Consider the following 17,514-nt stretch of genomic DNA (forward strand, 5'->3'; position numbering starts at 1 on the left):
AGACTTCCAGCCAAGATGGATGTGTAAGTAGATACACTGTACCTCCTCGCACAACCAAAAGAACAACAACGACAAATTTAAGAACAATGCCCCCCATCCCGAACTGACAGAAAATCAAATTGTATGGAAGTCAAACAACCAAGTAGTTAAAGAAACATTCATCCAGACTGGTAGAAGGGGCGGAGACAGGAGCTGGGTGGAGAGGACTCACGGCAAGGTGGCAGCTAGTGGACTGGGCAGTTCCACATTTGTGTGCAGATAAACTGGGAGGAACAACTGGGGAGCCAGAGAGACCACACAACCCAGGGTTCCAGTGTGGGGAAATAAAGCCTCAAAACCTCTGACTGAAAATACCTGTGGGGGTTGAGGCAGCAGCGGGAAAAACTCCCAGCCTCACAGAAGAGTTTGTTAGAGAGACCCACAGGGTCCTAGAAAGTACATAAACCCACCCACCCAGGAATCAGCACCAGAAGGGCCCAATTTGCTTTTAGGTAATGGGGGAAGTGACTGAAAACCAGCAGAGAGTAGAGTAAGTGGCACTGTTCCCTCTTGGCCCCCTCCCCCACATATAGTGTCACAATGCAGCAACATGGGTTGCCCTGCTGTAGTGAACAGCTAAGGCTATACCCCTTGCTATGTAACAGGTGCACCCAGACCAAAAAAAAATGGCCCAAATGAAAGAAGACATCAAAAATACAACTAAGCAATGAAGAGATAGACAACCTATCAGATGCACAGTTCAAAATACTGGTAATCAGGATGCTCACAGAAATGGTTGGATATGGTCACAAATTAGATGAAAAAATGAAGGCTATGAAAAGTGAAATAAAGGAAAATGTACAGGGAACCCACAGTAATGGGAAGGAAACCAGGACTCAAATAAACAGTTTGGAGCAGAAAAAAGAAAGAAACATTCTACCAGAACAAAAGGAAGAAACAAGAATAAAAGAAAATGAGGAGAGGCTTAGGAACCTCCAGGGCATCTTTAAATGTTCCAATATCTGAATTATAGGCATGCCAGAAGGAGAAGAGGAAGAGCAAGAAATTGAAAATTTGTTTGAAAAAATAATGAAGGAGAACTTCCCCAATCTGGCAAAGGAAATAGACTTTCGGGAAGTCCAGGAAGCTCAGAGTCCCAAAGAAGTTGGACCCAAGGAGGAACACACCAAGGCACATCATAATTACATTACCCAAGATTAAAGATAAGGAGAGAATTTTAAAAGCAGCAAGAGAAAAGGAGAGAGAGACCTACAAAGGAGTTCCAATAAGACAGCCTATTTCTCAAAAGAAACTTTGCAGGCAAGAAGGGGCTGGAAAGAAGTATTCCAAGTCATGAAAGGCAAGGACCTATATCCAAGATTACTCTATCTAGCAAAGCTTTCATTTAGAATGGAAGGGCAGATAAAGTGCTTCTCAGATAAGGTCAAATTAAAGGAGTTCATCATCACCCAGCCCTTATTATATGAAATGGTGAAAGCACTTATCTAAGAAAAAGAAGATAAAAAATATGAACAATAAAATAACAAACACAGTTATTAACAACTGATCCTAAGACAAAAACAAAAACAAAGTAAGCAAAAACAACTAGAACAGGAACAGAACCACAGAAATGGAGATCACATGGAGGGTCATCAACAGAGGAGTGGGAAAGAGCTGGAAAAGGGAGGGTTATCAGTGGGGGAGTGAGAGCGGGAGAGAGGGGGAAAAGCTATGCAGAATAAGTAGCATAAATGGTAGGTAGAAAATAGAAAAGGTTAAGAATAGTATAGGAAATGTGGAAGCAAAAGAACTTATATGTATGATCCATGGGCATGAACTAAAGGTGGGGAATGCAGGTGGGAGGGGGTATACAGGGTGGAGGAGAATAAAAGGGGGAAAATAGGACAATTGTAATAGCATAATCAATAAAATATATTTAAAAAACAATAAACTCAAAGACAACTTATGCATTTTAAATAAGAGTGACTTTTCTATCAAACTAAACTGAGTTTGCAAGATTCCTTTCATCCTGCTCTGAAATTCTAATGTAGTGGTTGAAAGAAAAGCAAAGAAAGATTCTAGTTAAGAAAAGAAAATGCAATTGTAAGAATAACCTGAATGAATCCCACTGATCTTACAATATAATTTTTTTACAATTAAAACAAAATTTTTATTGTTGTTCAATTACAGTTGTCCCCAAATTTCCCCTATTAATCTCCCCTGCCCTGCCCACCCCCTTCCATATTCAATACCCCCCACATTGTCCTTGTCCATGTTATTAAATTCAGAGGGTTAAGTTTATTTATTACATTGGATGTTTATTACACAGATAAACAGGCACAAGAAAATGTTTATCTCAAATGTTTATCATAAAACTGCCAGTTCAGTTCAGCAAAAAACATACATGAATACATGAACACATCAACATGATTTCAGCAAATGTTAATTTTGGCTCATTGATACTATAATGCAAATTTCCTCCAACATCAATAATCTTTTTCTCAAAACAACAGCCACCACAACAAAACCAAAAAGGCAGTCTGCCCATAAAACTTATTGTCCACTATTTTATAGCCTAGCCTTTATACAGTATAAATTTTATGCAGTTTTGTTTTAAGAAGCTGGCAGTAAAAGGTCTGAATTTAATTATCTTGGTTCAAAGTGTGACCCCAAGGAGTAAACGAATAAGGTATGCACTGAACAGCTGTGCCTAAAAGCATGTGCTGAACAGCTTTCAGGCTTCTCATTGGATGTAACCAAAAGAAGTTACCAAGTCTTTTCAATATTCTCCCTCAGCATATCCAGTCCTATCCTCCTTGCTTTACTATTCTCTCTACTCAGTATAAGCCTTATTTTAATTATGTTCTCTAGTGTCTCAGCTTCCTTGACCTCCTACACCCACTTTACTTGCGGTAAGCCTGTTTCATCAACTCCTGTCATAGGATGAGGCAATGGCTATTTAAAAAAAAAAAAAAGGCAATATAATTGTCTTTACTGACATGACTACAAATACATGTTTCCCAACCTTAGCTAGATGATGAGGTTTGCTCACTAAATGCTTTCACACATTTCTAGTAGACTCAGAAGCTTTTCAGAATTGCTTTCTGCATCTCGATAGGTAACTTCACCTCCTGTTTTACTGAGGTCAAGGTCTTCCAAAATTCACTTCCACAGTTTCTCTCTTTCCCATCGTTTCTCTCAATTTTCTTTTTTTATTCTGTATCACAGGACAACGCACTCCTACTCCTTGCAAGGTTAATTCATTTACTAAATCAGTTCCTTCTCACATCTTGAATGTCTTCGACTTCAATGGCTCTTTTCCCCAAACTTAAACATGTCTTTCTGTACTACACACATCCTCTGACCCCACCTACCCCACGAACTCTTCCTCACAGATCCTACTTTTGACAAATGAATTTTCACTGTTAAACTTTCCTTTGCCTTTATTTCATTTCTCATATTATTATGCTTTGAAAACATTTGATACTGATGACTACCTCCTCCCTCTTGAAATTCTGTTCTTTGAATTCCATGAAACTCCAAGATTCCTGAACTTACTCCTTGCCTTTCCATGTCTTTGACTACTTCTATGTTTCTTTCACTGACTCTTGCTTGTTCAGCTTGTTCGTTGTCTTTATCTTTTCACACTTCATTCTGCTTGGAGAGCTCAACTTTTTAAAAAATAAGTTCAAGTTACTATCTTAATGAAAATAATATCTTCAATCCTTTATCAAGTTAATTTTCAGATTCAAATTCCCTACTGTTAGATATCTCTATCAAATATACCTGTATGTTAATTTTAACTATGTTCCTAAACCTGCTCCACTCATGTGTTTCCTATCTTGATTAATTATAACTCCAACCGTCTGGACAGTCCTTCCAGCTTTAGGCCTTATAGCCCTATTAGAGTCTTCAATCTACTTCTAGCCAATCTCTTCTCCCAACATTAGTGTTATTCAGAGGTTAAGAGCACAGGCCCTGAAGTCACAAATGGATTTGAATCTCATGAGGCTCCCGCATTTATTAGCTTTGTGATTTTGAGCAAGTTCTTTAAATACCTCAAGCTTTAGTTTCTGCATCTATTAATGCAGATGTTGTGAGCTGTCAAATATTAATGTATAAAAGTACTGATACTGGAAAACACTGAAAAAATTTGTGATTCTTATCTGTTCCTGCAATAGCCTCCATTCTTTTATCCTCCTAATATATCCATCAAAATGTACCTGTCACCCTCCTAAATAAAGATCGGATGCTCTTCAAAACACTGTCACTGGCTTCTCTTTGCTTAAAGAATGAAACCAAAACTCCTTATGATTTTCAAGGCTTTGCACAAAATAAACCAATCTTAACTCCTTATCAAGGTACTAGTTCTTTCTAAAATATGACCTTAAAAATGTGTTATTAAAATCTCATTTCCTTTATCTCACAGCTCTCCATCCCATCAATATGAAGAATTCACCTGAAAAATTAACAACATTTTTTGGGAATTTCATTCATTAGTCAAAATTGTAGAATATTTTCTTGGGATTCTGCAAGCTTTTTTTAAAAATTTCTTGCAAGCCTTTTTAAATTAGTATTTCAGATGCACATGCCAATTCCTGTGACACACTCATCTGATTTTCATGGCAAACATTTACTTGAATCCTTTCTCAGTTAGCTGGTGATGAACTCGGCATCAGAAACCAAAGACAAGAGAACTGGCTGAGTTTCAGATACAGCAGGTAGAAGAAAAGTGAAGCCAACTACTGAATACAATGACAAAAGAAACCCAATCATCATGAGTGGTGATAATATGTCATTGTAAAACACGAGCATTCTTTAAATACATGTTATTCTTTTCCTGAGTATTTCTTACAGCGATCATCCATGTATCATCAAATAGAATAAAAGAATGATAAAGTTTCCTATTTCATGTTGTGTATTGACCAGATTGCATCTAAGTAACTGTTTTTACTTAGAAAAGTAATTAGATGTTTAAGTAAACAGAATCTGAACAGAAATTAATGATTATCTTTTCAAGTTCTTTTTCTATTTCACTAGTTTATCCTTCTAATAATTTGTAAATACACATTAACAAATTGTGTTATTTTATGAATAATACATGGTCCTTGGTAGAAAAGGAAAAAACCTCTCAGTGCCCTATCTTCTGTTGGCCATTCCTTATGACAGCCAGTACAATACCTCAGTAAAAAAGTCCAATATCTATTTTCTGATCAAAGCTTATATGTGCAAGGGAAGGAGGAGAATGAGAAGATATGTACATACAGACAGCTCCAGACTGAATGGTGTTTTAACTTATAATGTTTTGACGTCTATGGTGAAAAAGCAATATCCATTCAGTAGAAAGAGGACTTCAAATTTTGATCTTTTTATGGGCTAGTGGTATGCTTGCTGCACGACACTCTCTCGTGATGCTAGGCAGCGGCAGCAAGCCACAGCTCCTTAGCCAAGCAATCATGAGTGTAAACAACCGATAATCTGCAGTGTACTGTGTTATGTTTTTTGGATATTGTTCTGAGCATGTAGGCTAGGCTACAATGTTTGGCAGGTTGGGTGTATTAAATGCATTTTGATTAGCAGTATTTTCAACTTAAAATAGGTTGATTGGACATTATAAGTTGAGGAGCATCTACATGTACAAAAGAGTAAAATGAGACAGAAAAATCAAAGTATTAGATTAACTATTCCAATGAACAATTTAGAATTGTGTTACTTGGGAGCTAAAATTTGGGCTTTGATTATATCATGATGAGCAGCCCCCTTTTCTAATAAAAAAGACAAGAACAGAGTTTAGTGAACTTGAGTAAATTACATTAGTCTCCTTGGCTTAAACCACACTTAAAGTTACTGGCTCCAAGGAGAAGCACCTCAGTGATTTTCCTTTTTCAGGATTTTGGAAGAGGTACATTTGGTTCAATGAGCAGTCATTAAAATATTAACATTAAGTAATATATTCCTCAGGATTCTTGTTCTGGTTTTACTTCTGTTGACTGTGTTGTTAATGAAGAATTATTAAGTTACTATCAAAGAGCAAACCCTCCAAAGGTGAATTACTTTATAATGGTATTCACTTATGGCCAAATCCAGGTTTTCAAAGTCACCTAGATATCAAAATAATAAATGAAATAATGAAAATTCTGCTTCTATGTGTGATAAGCAATACAATAACTATTGTTTCTCAGTGATTTTAAAAAACCCGTATTAATTAGCAAAGCAAATGTCTCCCTTTAGAGCTGTGCTATTCAGACTATAAAAAGCATAACCTAGATAAACTGGAGTAATTTTACAAAACTCACCTCCACATTTGTTTTATACTGTATTAGTAAAAGAAATTCTATGCAGCTAAGTGACATCATGATAGATTGTACAAACCTTTTGTATAATTTCCAAAGGGAGGGAAAAAGTGGTAGGAGAACTGAGTTGTCACACAAACAGTAATGGATGTGTGCTGGACTCAAAGATCTGGGCAGTGGTAACCTGTGCCATAGTCATATTTCAAGTTGGCCATTTAATTTTAGTAAAAGATTATCACAAAAAATTAAAGGCACTTGAACTTTACTAGTTTTGTAATATGATTCTATAGCTCTATAGGAGCTATATGTCTCTCAGACCTTATTTTGTATCTCTGTAATCCTTACTCCTTAAGGTCCCAGTCCAGTGCCTTCTTATAGTTATTTGAACTGACCAGCCTTGTTCTGGCCTCATGGTTTGCATAATTTCTTTTCTCTGCCTGGAATATTTCTTCCACAGATTTCCACATGACTGTTATCATTCAGCTTTCAGTAAACATCTCCTCAAAAGGGTCTTCTATTTTCAGTCAGTCTAAAGCAGTTCAACAGTCACTGTGAACACAAGACTCTGCTTTATTTTATTCTTGGTGCTTCTCACTACGTGATTTCTTAGTAATTAGTATTTGTCCCCTTCCTTTTGTCCTACACCATCACCAGAACACAAGGCCCGTGACCAACTGGTTGGTTCAACTATATGTTCCTGGCACTGACATCAGTGTACCCAGCACATAATAGACACAATTCATTCAAATAATTACTGCATATTTGAATAAATCAATGAGCTGAAGGCCTGTAAATGAACAGAGCTGCCTGTAAAGCCATTCATGGCCTATTGCCTACCTATGTCTTTGGCTTCATCTCACACGAGGCTTTTCTTCACTCTGTATACTTCAGTGTACAATGGCCTTTTGTAACTACTTAAATTCTACACTCCCCTCTATAGGCATGGGGTCTTTCCCCATTCAGTCCATTTAGAAAAAAGACCCCAGTTTACTCTTTCATCTGGTTAATGCCAATTGATTTTTGCAAATCTCATTCAATCACCACCTCCTTGATAACCAGACTAGCCCAAACTCTCTTATTAAATACTCTTATAGTTATTATTATCTCTCTTCTAAACACTAATGAAAATATAACTTTATATTTAATTGTGAGATTATGGCTAATACCAGTTCCTTTATTAGACTGTAAGCTTCATGAAACCAAGAACAATGTCACCTTTACAGGGTCTGGCACATAACAGGCTCTCAATAAGTATTTATTACACATACATAAATATCTGTAGAATGAAGAAAGAAAATAACGGTTAAGACAATATTCCTTAATTTAAGGAATAAATAGCTTCTTTGCTATATAGTGCTCATGTAAAAGGGCCTATTTTGGGAATTAGAGTTGTTTTTTCTGTCTTTTTTTAAATTACGTATTTAACATTACAAGAGAAAAAGGGAAATTTGTTTTGCAATGTTAAAAGTTCCAAATAGCTATATTTAAAGCAAAATTTCAACATCAAGTTTTTAGACTTTTTTTTTAACAAATTAAACTAAAAAGTGGGGGATAGTGCTAACATGTCTTGATAAAAGGAGAAACATGCAGTCATTGTGCCCCCCAATGTGATGCAAGGGGAAGCACACAAAGTCACCTGTGATGCATTCTTGCCAAAACCTGAGCTAGAATCTGATCACACCTCTAGATATAATTAACAGCTTGTAGAAATACAGGAGATAGAAAAATATGTTTAAAAGTGCCACCAGGATTAACAGATTCTATAGGGTATTTCTACAGCACAAATAACCTGGTTTGTTCAACAAATAAATGTCAAGGGGAACAAATATAAGTGAAAGATGCAGTTCTCATGGGCACCTAGTCAAATGTAAGTTCTCTGTCAGAAATATATTTGAAAGAAATAAGAAAAGAAATATATTAGATAACTCATGCATACAATTATACTATGCCATAACTTTTTTCATTTTTGTTGGGTATAGCACAAAATAGAATTAATCAGTACACCTATTTGTAGTAATACTATAAGTAATAAGTGCATCTGTGTGTGAATTTTCTCATTTTTTGCATCCAAACTATCAACAACAAAAAAATGTCAATCAACTATGTTATCGAAAAGGCTGAATTAGCTCTCACCTTTTATAAAAATTTATGTTATAAAATTGTTAGATGAAGAAGTGATCAAAGAGTATAAAGACCAAAAAATGTACAATTAAAAAGTACTAAAGAAGTGTGTCAGTTAATAAAAATGTTTTAATATTCTTCTGGAATATGTATTTGTTGGTTCTTAAAATGTGTAAATTGTTGGAGCTCTCTTCTCATTCTAATATTCATTTATATTACTAAACAGAAATGAGTGAAGAGGAACCTATATATTAAAAGATAATACAGTATATGGTCCTTGTTTGGATTCTGCTTCAAATAAACCAACTGTAATAAAATATTAATAGAACAATTAGGAAATTTTGAATAATTACTAGTTATTTAATGATATGAAGGAAATATTGTTGATATTTTTAGATGTGATGATGGGACTGTGGCTATCCTTATAAGACAGAGAAATATATATTGAAATATTTTAGGAAAAATGCTATGATAAGTGATTTGCACAGAACAATCCAGTGTGTGTGTGTGTGTGTGTGTGTGTGTGGAAATGGGTGAAGGTAAAGATGAAATGTGATGGGCCATGTAGTTGATAACTGATAAGTAAGGTTATGGATACATGGAATTCCTTAAACTATTCTTTCAACTTTCCTAAAAGTTTTAAATTTTCTCTTTTTTTTTTTTACTTTCATTAGTTATTTATTTTATGCTGAATTTATTCCCGGGCCATAAGCTTTTGTTTCTTCAGTTTCTTCTGGGATATCTTCTTCTTCTGTGCAACTTCCTCCTCTGGTTTGGGAACGATCTGCTCCTTCTCCGTGAGGATCATCTCGATGTGGCAGGGAGAGCTCATGTAGGGGTTGATCCTGCCATGGGCTCGGTACGTTCTGCGCCGCATCTTGGGAGCTTTGTTCACCTGGATGTGCTCAATGACCAGAGAATCCACATCTAAACCCTTAAGTTCAGCGTTACTCTCTGCGTTTTTAAGCATGTGCAGCAAAAACTCAGCACTCTTTTTGGGCCACCGACCCTGTGTCCAGCCCCACTGTTTGGCCTGGGCACACCTACCCATGCCACCATTGTATCGGCGGAATGGGACACACTGCTTCTTTAGAGTGACATCTTTCAGATACTTGGTGGCTTTTCGGATATGCATACCCTTGATGGCCTGGGCAGTTTCGCGAGTGTTCTTAAAATGAACACGAAGATTTGAACCTCTTGATTTGCATGATTTTGTGGGGTTCTCCGGGTCAAGTGAGTAGCAAACCATCTTCAGAGGTCACCTCTGGTCGCTTTCGGGAAGAGCAAAAGTTTTAAATTTTCATAACAAAATATTAAGAACATAAATGGAAGCTTAAGGTTATTAGAAAAATACTTGGAGGATAGGAATTGAATAGATTTTGGGGTTCTCCAAGAAAAATCTTCAAACACAAGCCCCTTCTGCAGAGTTTTCAGCATAGGTAGATAAATTAATAGCAGAGGATGCTACTGAGGAAAAAAATTGAACAATCAGATTTATGAGTTTGGGTTTTTTTTCTTTGTGGCAAGAATATGTTCATTCCGTCCACTACTGCATTATTAAATGAAAGTTCTGCAGTTTCTTTAGGGCCACTGAGTCTTTATCACAATAGGCAAGCAGGGAAAAAGGAGAGACAATGGGATAAAGAAATAAACATAAAATTAGAACTGCTGCTTTTTTACAAAGAAATAGTTTCTAAAACAAACACACAGCAGGAAGAAAATCAAGTGGTCTACTTTAGGAGTTATATTCTCCTCCACAATAAGACAGATTATCAAGATGGTAAAACCCACCTAATTTTGGTCTTAAAAAGTATTCTGTTTTAAACCTATCTTCTCGGACAAACACACACACACACAACACACAAAGAAGGCAGCAGGTGGGGAAAAAATATTCTATTATAAGAGAAATACAGAAATGATGAGTCATGAATAATAAATAAAATAGGACACAATTCTTTTGGTCCATGAACTAAAGGTTGTACAGGGAATGAAACCACTGTTGATTAAGCTGTAGTGAAAAGCTACTTAACACAATTACTCAGGAGTTATAAATATGTTAAAACTAAGTTTGAGTGGCAATGTTTTTGTAAAGGACTGAAGAGATTTACAGAATCACTTTTCATGGGCATTTATAGAATAAAGAGAAATATATAAACAAATAGTATTTTAATGTTTAAATAAAGGAATAAAACAGAAAGTGAAGCTTTAAGAATTATGCAAATCAATGTTTTATTTGCTTTTAAAAGCAAAGGCTGAATAATTTGACAATATATTATTATGTAATATAATATAGTATTTGAGCAGGGCAGGCCCGGAGAGCTGTGACTGTCCAACAGCCTGGAGCAGTTAAGTGTTTACCACAATCTCCTTTCTGATCAATTCTGATGAAATCACAGATTCCTAGGCCTGATTTAGGTTCTTGCTGGTTTTACTAAAGCTGTTTTAAGACATCATTCAGAAGCCCTGGCCAGAGCTGCTGGCTTTGAGTCACTCATACTTATGTATGTATGTATGTATGTATGTATGTATGTATTTATTTTAAGAAAACTCAAACAGGCTTGATTTATATTTCAATTAAATACAAAATTATTTTTAAATGGAGATGGGGTTAACCAAATTTCTTTGTCTTGTCTGTTTCTTGTTCCTACTGTAGACTCACTGAAATGCTGAAGTTACTGAAGCTTGCTAGATGACTGGCTCAAGGAGGTAAGGAAAATCATCAGGTTACACTAGCAGCCTGCCTCTCAGAGCCATTTGCATTGGAAAATGCCTTATAGCCTTCAAGGAAGAATGTGCCAGCATCTACAATGTGGGAGTTTCTTTTTTTTTTTTTTTTTGAGCTAAATACTCTGTGTTCCAATTCCTCAAAGGCCACATACATACTCTTCAAAGAAATTTCACATTAATGTGGAAAACGTGCTTCATTATTACTTTGAGTTAATTGCCTAGAACCTGCATGAAACAAAATATTTCCTATTTTTACTTTTAGAATAAAGTGGCAATTTTGAAGAAAACTGACCAAAAATATTCTTCTAAGAAGTCTGTGTGTCAGAGTAAGTGTCAGCCTCTCAAAAGAAGTAGGGTATATGGGAAGAACAGGCGACTGAAGTCAGAAGGCCAGAATTCTAGTGTTAGCTCCAGTACTGATCTTTCTCAAGTTCCTCACTTCTCTCTGAACTTTGGTTTCTCCATCTATGATATGAGTACTCATTAGATGATCTTTAAGGTCCTGACTATAAAATTTTATCAAATCATTTCTGATGATACTACGACCCTTGATGATAAAAATATTTTTACATTCAAAATAATGTCACTGAATAAGGTACCTGACAATATAATCATTCAAAGTAAGGGTCACTGTACTGTACCTATAGTATCAACAGAGCAGAAGAGAGCTTTAGGAAATACTTTAGCAAAAAGGACTAGAAGAGTTTGAAGCAATACTAATTACTGTGTAGAAAATTATTTAATCAATTAGAACCCTTCACTGACCTTTGTTTCTAAATCAATTTAAAATTCTATCATACATGAATAGTACCTAACTTAATAGGTGATATTGTATCATAACACTAATAGAACTCTCCCTTTTCAGAGGAAGTACTCAAAGCACTAAATAGGGCCTGTACTCGTCTCCATCTCCCCAAGTTAGTGATAATATGCTAAAAGTTTTGGTCTTTCCTTTTACTGAAACAGTTTTAAAAATATCCAACATCTAAGATTTGTATACTAAGTTGGATATAAATTATATTTCTTTTTTGAGTGTAAATTATATTTCAATTTAAAAAATCTAATACTTGCTGGCAAGGTTAAAAAAATCATCCAAATACAACTCAATTCAAAGATTTCTTTAGGAAAGCACAACTTTCTCTTTTATTCAGAATTCTGTTAGAAGATATTTGCCTTTATAATCAGTGAATTTTCAGGTTTCAAATAAAGAGAATAACACAGAAGATGTAATTTTTAGACAGGGTAACTATGTGGATTCATTAAGTCATTCAGTAAATAAATCTTGACTTGCTGATACATGAATAAGAGGCTTTTCCATCTTTTGCATTATTTGTCAGATTGATTAGAAAAAATAATTAATAAAAGAAACCATGGTCCAACCAAATGTTAAATGTCCAATATATTTCAAAGCCATTTATTACACACTCATCACATACTATTTAACATATGAATAGACAATTCATAAAATCAGAAATACAAATGGCCAGTAACCAGAAAAAAAGGTTCAATCTTAATAAAAATTAAAAACAATAAAACAAGTTGTTTTCCTATCAAATTAAAATAAAGAGATTTTGCAGCATCTAACATGTGTAATTTGCCCCCACAATTCTACTTTCAAAATTTTTCTGTAGTGACTTGTCACAAGTATACAAAGATAGGAGTATTCATTGAAGAATAGCTTCATGAAGGCTTAAACTTAGTTTTGTCTACCATTGTATTTTCAAAACCAAAAAAGTGCCTTGGCACACAGAGGGTGCTCATTAAATATTTAATGAATGAATGTTCATTTAGCATTATTTATTCTAGTGAATATTTGGAAACAATCTAAATAAATTGTGGTATATCAATATAATCAAATACTACATAGCAGTTAAAAAGAATGAGGCTGAGCCCTGACTGGTGTGGCTCAATAGTTTGGGCATCATCCCGCAAAATGAAAGGTCACTGGTTCCATTCCCAGTCAGGGCACATGCCTGGGTTGTGGGCCCATTTCCCAGCTGGGGGTGCAAGAGGCAACCCATTGATGTTTCTCTCCCTCTCTCCCTCCTTTTCCCTCTCTCTAAAAATAAATAAAATCCTTTTTTTTTAATGAGGATGATCCATATATACATCTGTGAAAAGAATATTTCATGGAAATGTTAGGTATACAAATTAAGTGATAAAATTAAATACATTATGATTTTATATTTGTGTTAAGATATATAGTGTCGCCCTGGCTGGCGTAGCTCAGTGGATTGAGAGCAGGCTGCGAACCAAAGTGTTGCAGGTTCAATTCCCAGTCAGGCCACATGCCTGGGTTGCAGGCCATGGCACCCAGCAACCACACATTGATGTTTCTCTCCCTCTCTCTCTTTCTCCCTCCCTTCCCTCTCTAAAAATAAATAAATAAAATCTTTAAAATATATATATATAGTGTCATTCTGTATTTTAATATGAAATATATCCTCACATTTGTACAAGCATAGAAAAAAGTTTGAAAGAATTTATCTCTAAGCAGAGATGCTTGCTTTTTATTCTATAACACTTCTGTATTATCTGACTGACTTACAAATTCTAATTTAAAAAATTTCTAAAAATTAAAAGAAATTTAAATGCACTTAGAAAAAATTTTGGGAGGATGTGATAAAAATACAGTGGTTAGCCCTGGCTAGTGTGGTTCAGTGGACTGAGTGTTGGTCTGTGAGCCAAAGGGTCACTGGTTTGATTCCCAGTCAGGGCACATACCTGGGTTGTGGGTCTGATCTCCAGTTAGGGGCGTGTGAGAGGCAACCACACATTGATGTCCCTCTCCCTCTCTTTCTCTTTCCCTTCCCCTTTCTCTAAAAATTAATAAATAAAACCTTAAAAGAAATATAATAATTATCTTTGGGTTCTAGAATGATGGGTAGTTTTTTTCCCTCTTTTATGCATTTCTGTATTGTTCATATTGCATTGTTGAATATGATCTTTGTAATTAGGGACAATAAGTATAAAAACTTTTAAACCTCTACATATTAATTATGTTAGTACTGTTTTACTGTCAGATTGAAGCTCAAAGAGAGGTTAGAGATACAAGATCACACAGCTAGAAAGAGATATCTAAGGCAGGCTACAAAGAGTTATGATTCACCACAAAGATAACAGTTAAGAATATATATGCACAGCAGCTACTTATCATAAGGAAACAGACAGGTGCCTCATCAGAAGTCAGCATTTCTAGTAATCAGGAGCTGTGGTCAAATTGGGGAATGAATAAGAAATAGTGTGCCCACGTGTTGTTACTTGGTGTTAGAGGAGAAATCTGACATAGTTCCCTGGAATGTATTTTCCTTGGAGTTACAGGAGAAAGCATTTTAATATTATAATAAATAGATATACTTAGTACATAGTCGAATAAAATATACATGCAAGTTTCAAGTATAAAACATGAGATTTCAAAGAAATCTTGCCAAGGATTTCCCCACAATTCTGAGGGTATACTTCTCAGATTCTGTAGACACGGGTACTTTAGGAGCACAGCTTGAAAATTACCTAGTATAGTAACTTTTTTTTGTTGTGATGCCAGACGAAATCCAGTAAAGCAGATCATGTGATAGTTTTTGTGGATAAACAAAGTAATCATAAAGTTTTTTCAAAAAGAAATAAAATGAGGGCCCTGGCTGGTATAGCTCAGTGGATTGAGCTCAGGCTGGGAACCAAAGTATCCCAGGTTCGATTCCCAGCCAGGGCACATGCCTGGGTTGCAGGCCATAACCCCCAGCAACCGCACATTGATGTTTCTCTCTCTCTCTCTCTCTCTCTCTCTCTCTCTCTCTCTCTCTCTCTCTCTATCTCCCTCCCTTCCCTCTCTAAAAATAAATAAATAAATAAAATCTTAAAAAAAAAAAGAAATAAAATGAGAACAAAAGTTTCTTATTTCATTTGTTCAGTGCACAAGCATAGGTTACCAAAATCACCACAGCAGGCCTCATTTACTTGGCATTGTCAGAAAATTAAGTGTTCTACATAAGTGAGTTTTCCAGAAACTAAAGCTTACCCTTTTCAGTATCTATTCAGTAAGTTTTAACTTACTTCCCTCTGAAGAACTCTCAAGGCATTTTTACTTTAACTTTTTATTATTGTGGGAAAATTTTAATTTTGTTGTATATAGGTTTAATATGATTTCAAGTTCATCTGTTTATGACTTAAGTGAAGTTATTTTAATCCACTTGATTATGGGGGGAAAAGGTTGCATTGATGTTAAGTATGAAGTTGTATCACAGTATGTCATCATTCCATACTGTTTTGTTACAATGATGTAAGTCATGCCAGGGTGTCATCATTCTATTCTACATGTTGTCACTGATAAGCAGTCAGCAGCCCAACAGCTGAGGGACCCAGCTGGGGACTGATTGATAAGAGCATGTGGAGAAGTAACTATGGCAAGGGGGACATTTACAGACTACAAATAATGAGAGCTTGACAGGACTGTTTGAGAGTTTTGGTTTGGTAGAGGCAACTCTTTGATAATCTTAAAAACTCTCTGGAGATTCTCAGGGCATTAACTCCTGTCTTGAGGAGGCACTACTGGCCAAGGCAGTGGTGATAAACCACAAAGCAGGAATGTGGTAGTGGGGTAGGGCAGGGAAGAGTAATGGGGGAAAAATGGGGACAACTGTAATTGAACAACAATAAAAAACCCCAGAAAGTAGCCTATGAAAAACACCAGCCTGCCTACCAACACTGGCATCCTGATTCCCTAGCAATGTACTATAGTGACAGGGGACTTCACTGTGCTGGCAGCTGGAAATCATTCTTGGCTGTTCACCCACTCTCCTGAGTGCCTCCTCATATAAGAAGGTACACCTGGACTTCCGGCAAGATGCAGGAATAGGTGGACGCACCGTACCTCCTTGCACAACCAAGATTAGAACAACAATAATTTACAACAATAACTTACAAATAGAATAACACCCAGAACCGACAGAGGATTTATCTGAATGGAAGTTGGACAGCCAAGAAGTTGAAGTAGATGCGTTCATCCGGACTGGTAGGAGAAGACGAGTTGGGCGGGCGTGGGGCTGGCACGGGTCGGTGGCACGCGGAGGTTGGGGAAAGTTTGGCGCAAAATCAGCGCGACAGCCATCGCGGCGCAAGAACGCAGCGGTGGTCCCTGAGTAGCAAGCTGCGGCTGGCAGACCCAGAGGGGCAGCGATTGTGGACCAAGGCAGAACTCGCAGCCCGGGAGCCCAGAGAAGGGTCTGAGCCCAGGAGAACGGAACTACGGCCATTGTTCCCTCCCGTCCCCGTTCCCGCCCCCGCCCCCGCCCCCGCCCCCACATATAACGTCACAATCTAGTGACTTGGGTGCCCAGCCCCGGTGAACACCTAAGGCTCCACCCCCCACCGTAACAAGAGCCACCAGACCTGGGGGAGGGGGGAAGGAGAGACAGGGAAAAATACGTTTTCAACAGAGCAGATCAGTTCCCCAGGACTTATCCTTTTGAGCGACCAAGAAATAGCCAATCTATCAGATGCGCAGTTCAAAACACTGGTGACCAGAAAGCTCATGGAATTGATTGATTTTGGGCGCAATTTAGATGAAAGGATGCAGGTTACCATAAAAGAGATGCAGGAAGATATGCGGAGGACAGCCAATAGTGAAAGGAAGGAATCTGAGTCTCAAAACAATACAGTGGACCAGAAGGAAGATAGAACCAACCAAGCAGGAAAGCATGATGAAATAAGAATTCAAAAAATCGAGGAAAAGCTTAAGAGCATCCAGGACACCTTTAAATGTTCCAATATCCGAATTATAGGGGTACCAGAATTGGAAGGGGAAAAGCAACAAACTGAGCATGTATTTGAACAATAAAGGAGAATTTCCCCAATCTGGCAAAGGGAACAGTCTTCCAAGAAATCCAAGAAGCTCAGAGAGCCCCAAAGAAGTTGGACCCAAGAAAAAACACACCAAGGCACATCATAATTACATTAGCCAAGGTAAAAACGAAGGAGAGAATCCTAGAAGCAGCAAGAGATAAGGGGACAGTCACCTACAAAGGAGTTCCCATCAGACTTTTAGCAGATTTCTCAAAAGAGACCTTACAGGCAAGAAGGGGCTGGAAAGAAATATTCCAAGTCATGAAAGACAAGGACCTACATCCCAGATTGCTCTATCCAGCAAAGCTCTCATTTAGAATGGAAGGGCAGATAAAGTGCTTCTCAGATAAGGTCAAGTTAAAGGAGTTCATCATCACCAAGCCCTTATTTTATGAAATGCTAAATGACTTATCTAAGAAAAGAAGATAAAGAAAAGACATGTATAGTAAAAGGACAGCAAACTCACAATTATTAACAACCACACCTAAAGCAAAACCAAAAGAAACTAAGCAAACAACTAGAACAGGAACAGAACCACAGAAATGGAGGGCACATG

The 17,514-nt window shown here is 36.8% G+C and overlaps 2 protein-coding genes across 7 annotated transcripts in view; both read right to left on the minus strand.

Moving 5' to 3' along the window:
* The window catches only part of MCU (mitochondrial calcium uniporter), a 235,299-nt gene that overhangs the window by 89,428 nt on the left and 128,357 nt on the right, over positions 1–17,514 (minus strand). The gene's annotated exons all lie outside the window — the stretch shown is intronic.
* LOC114496430 (60S ribosomal protein L17-like) lies at positions 9,053–9,691 on the minus strand. The gene has a single exon (XM_036026817.1). The coding sequence runs from the start codon at positions 9,640–9,642 to the stop codon at positions 9,088–9,090; it is 555 nt and encodes a 184-aa protein (XP_035882710.1). The 5' UTR covers positions 9,643–9,691; the 3' UTR covers positions 9,053–9,087.

The sequence above is a fragment of the Phyllostomus discolor genome, chromosome 5 (assembly GCF_004126475.2).
Source record: "Phyllostomus discolor isolate MPI-MPIP mPhyDis1 chromosome 5, mPhyDis1.pri.v3, whole genome shotgun sequence".
Classification (NCBI taxonomy): Eukaryota; Metazoa; Chordata; class Mammalia; order Chiroptera; family Phyllostomidae; genus Phyllostomus; species Phyllostomus discolor.

Excerpts from the sequence above, each read along its gene's own strand:
- LOC114496430 (XM_036026817.1), bottom strand. The coding sequence starts at position 9,642 with ATGGTTTGCTACTCACTTGACCCGGAGAACCCCACAAAATCATGCAAA.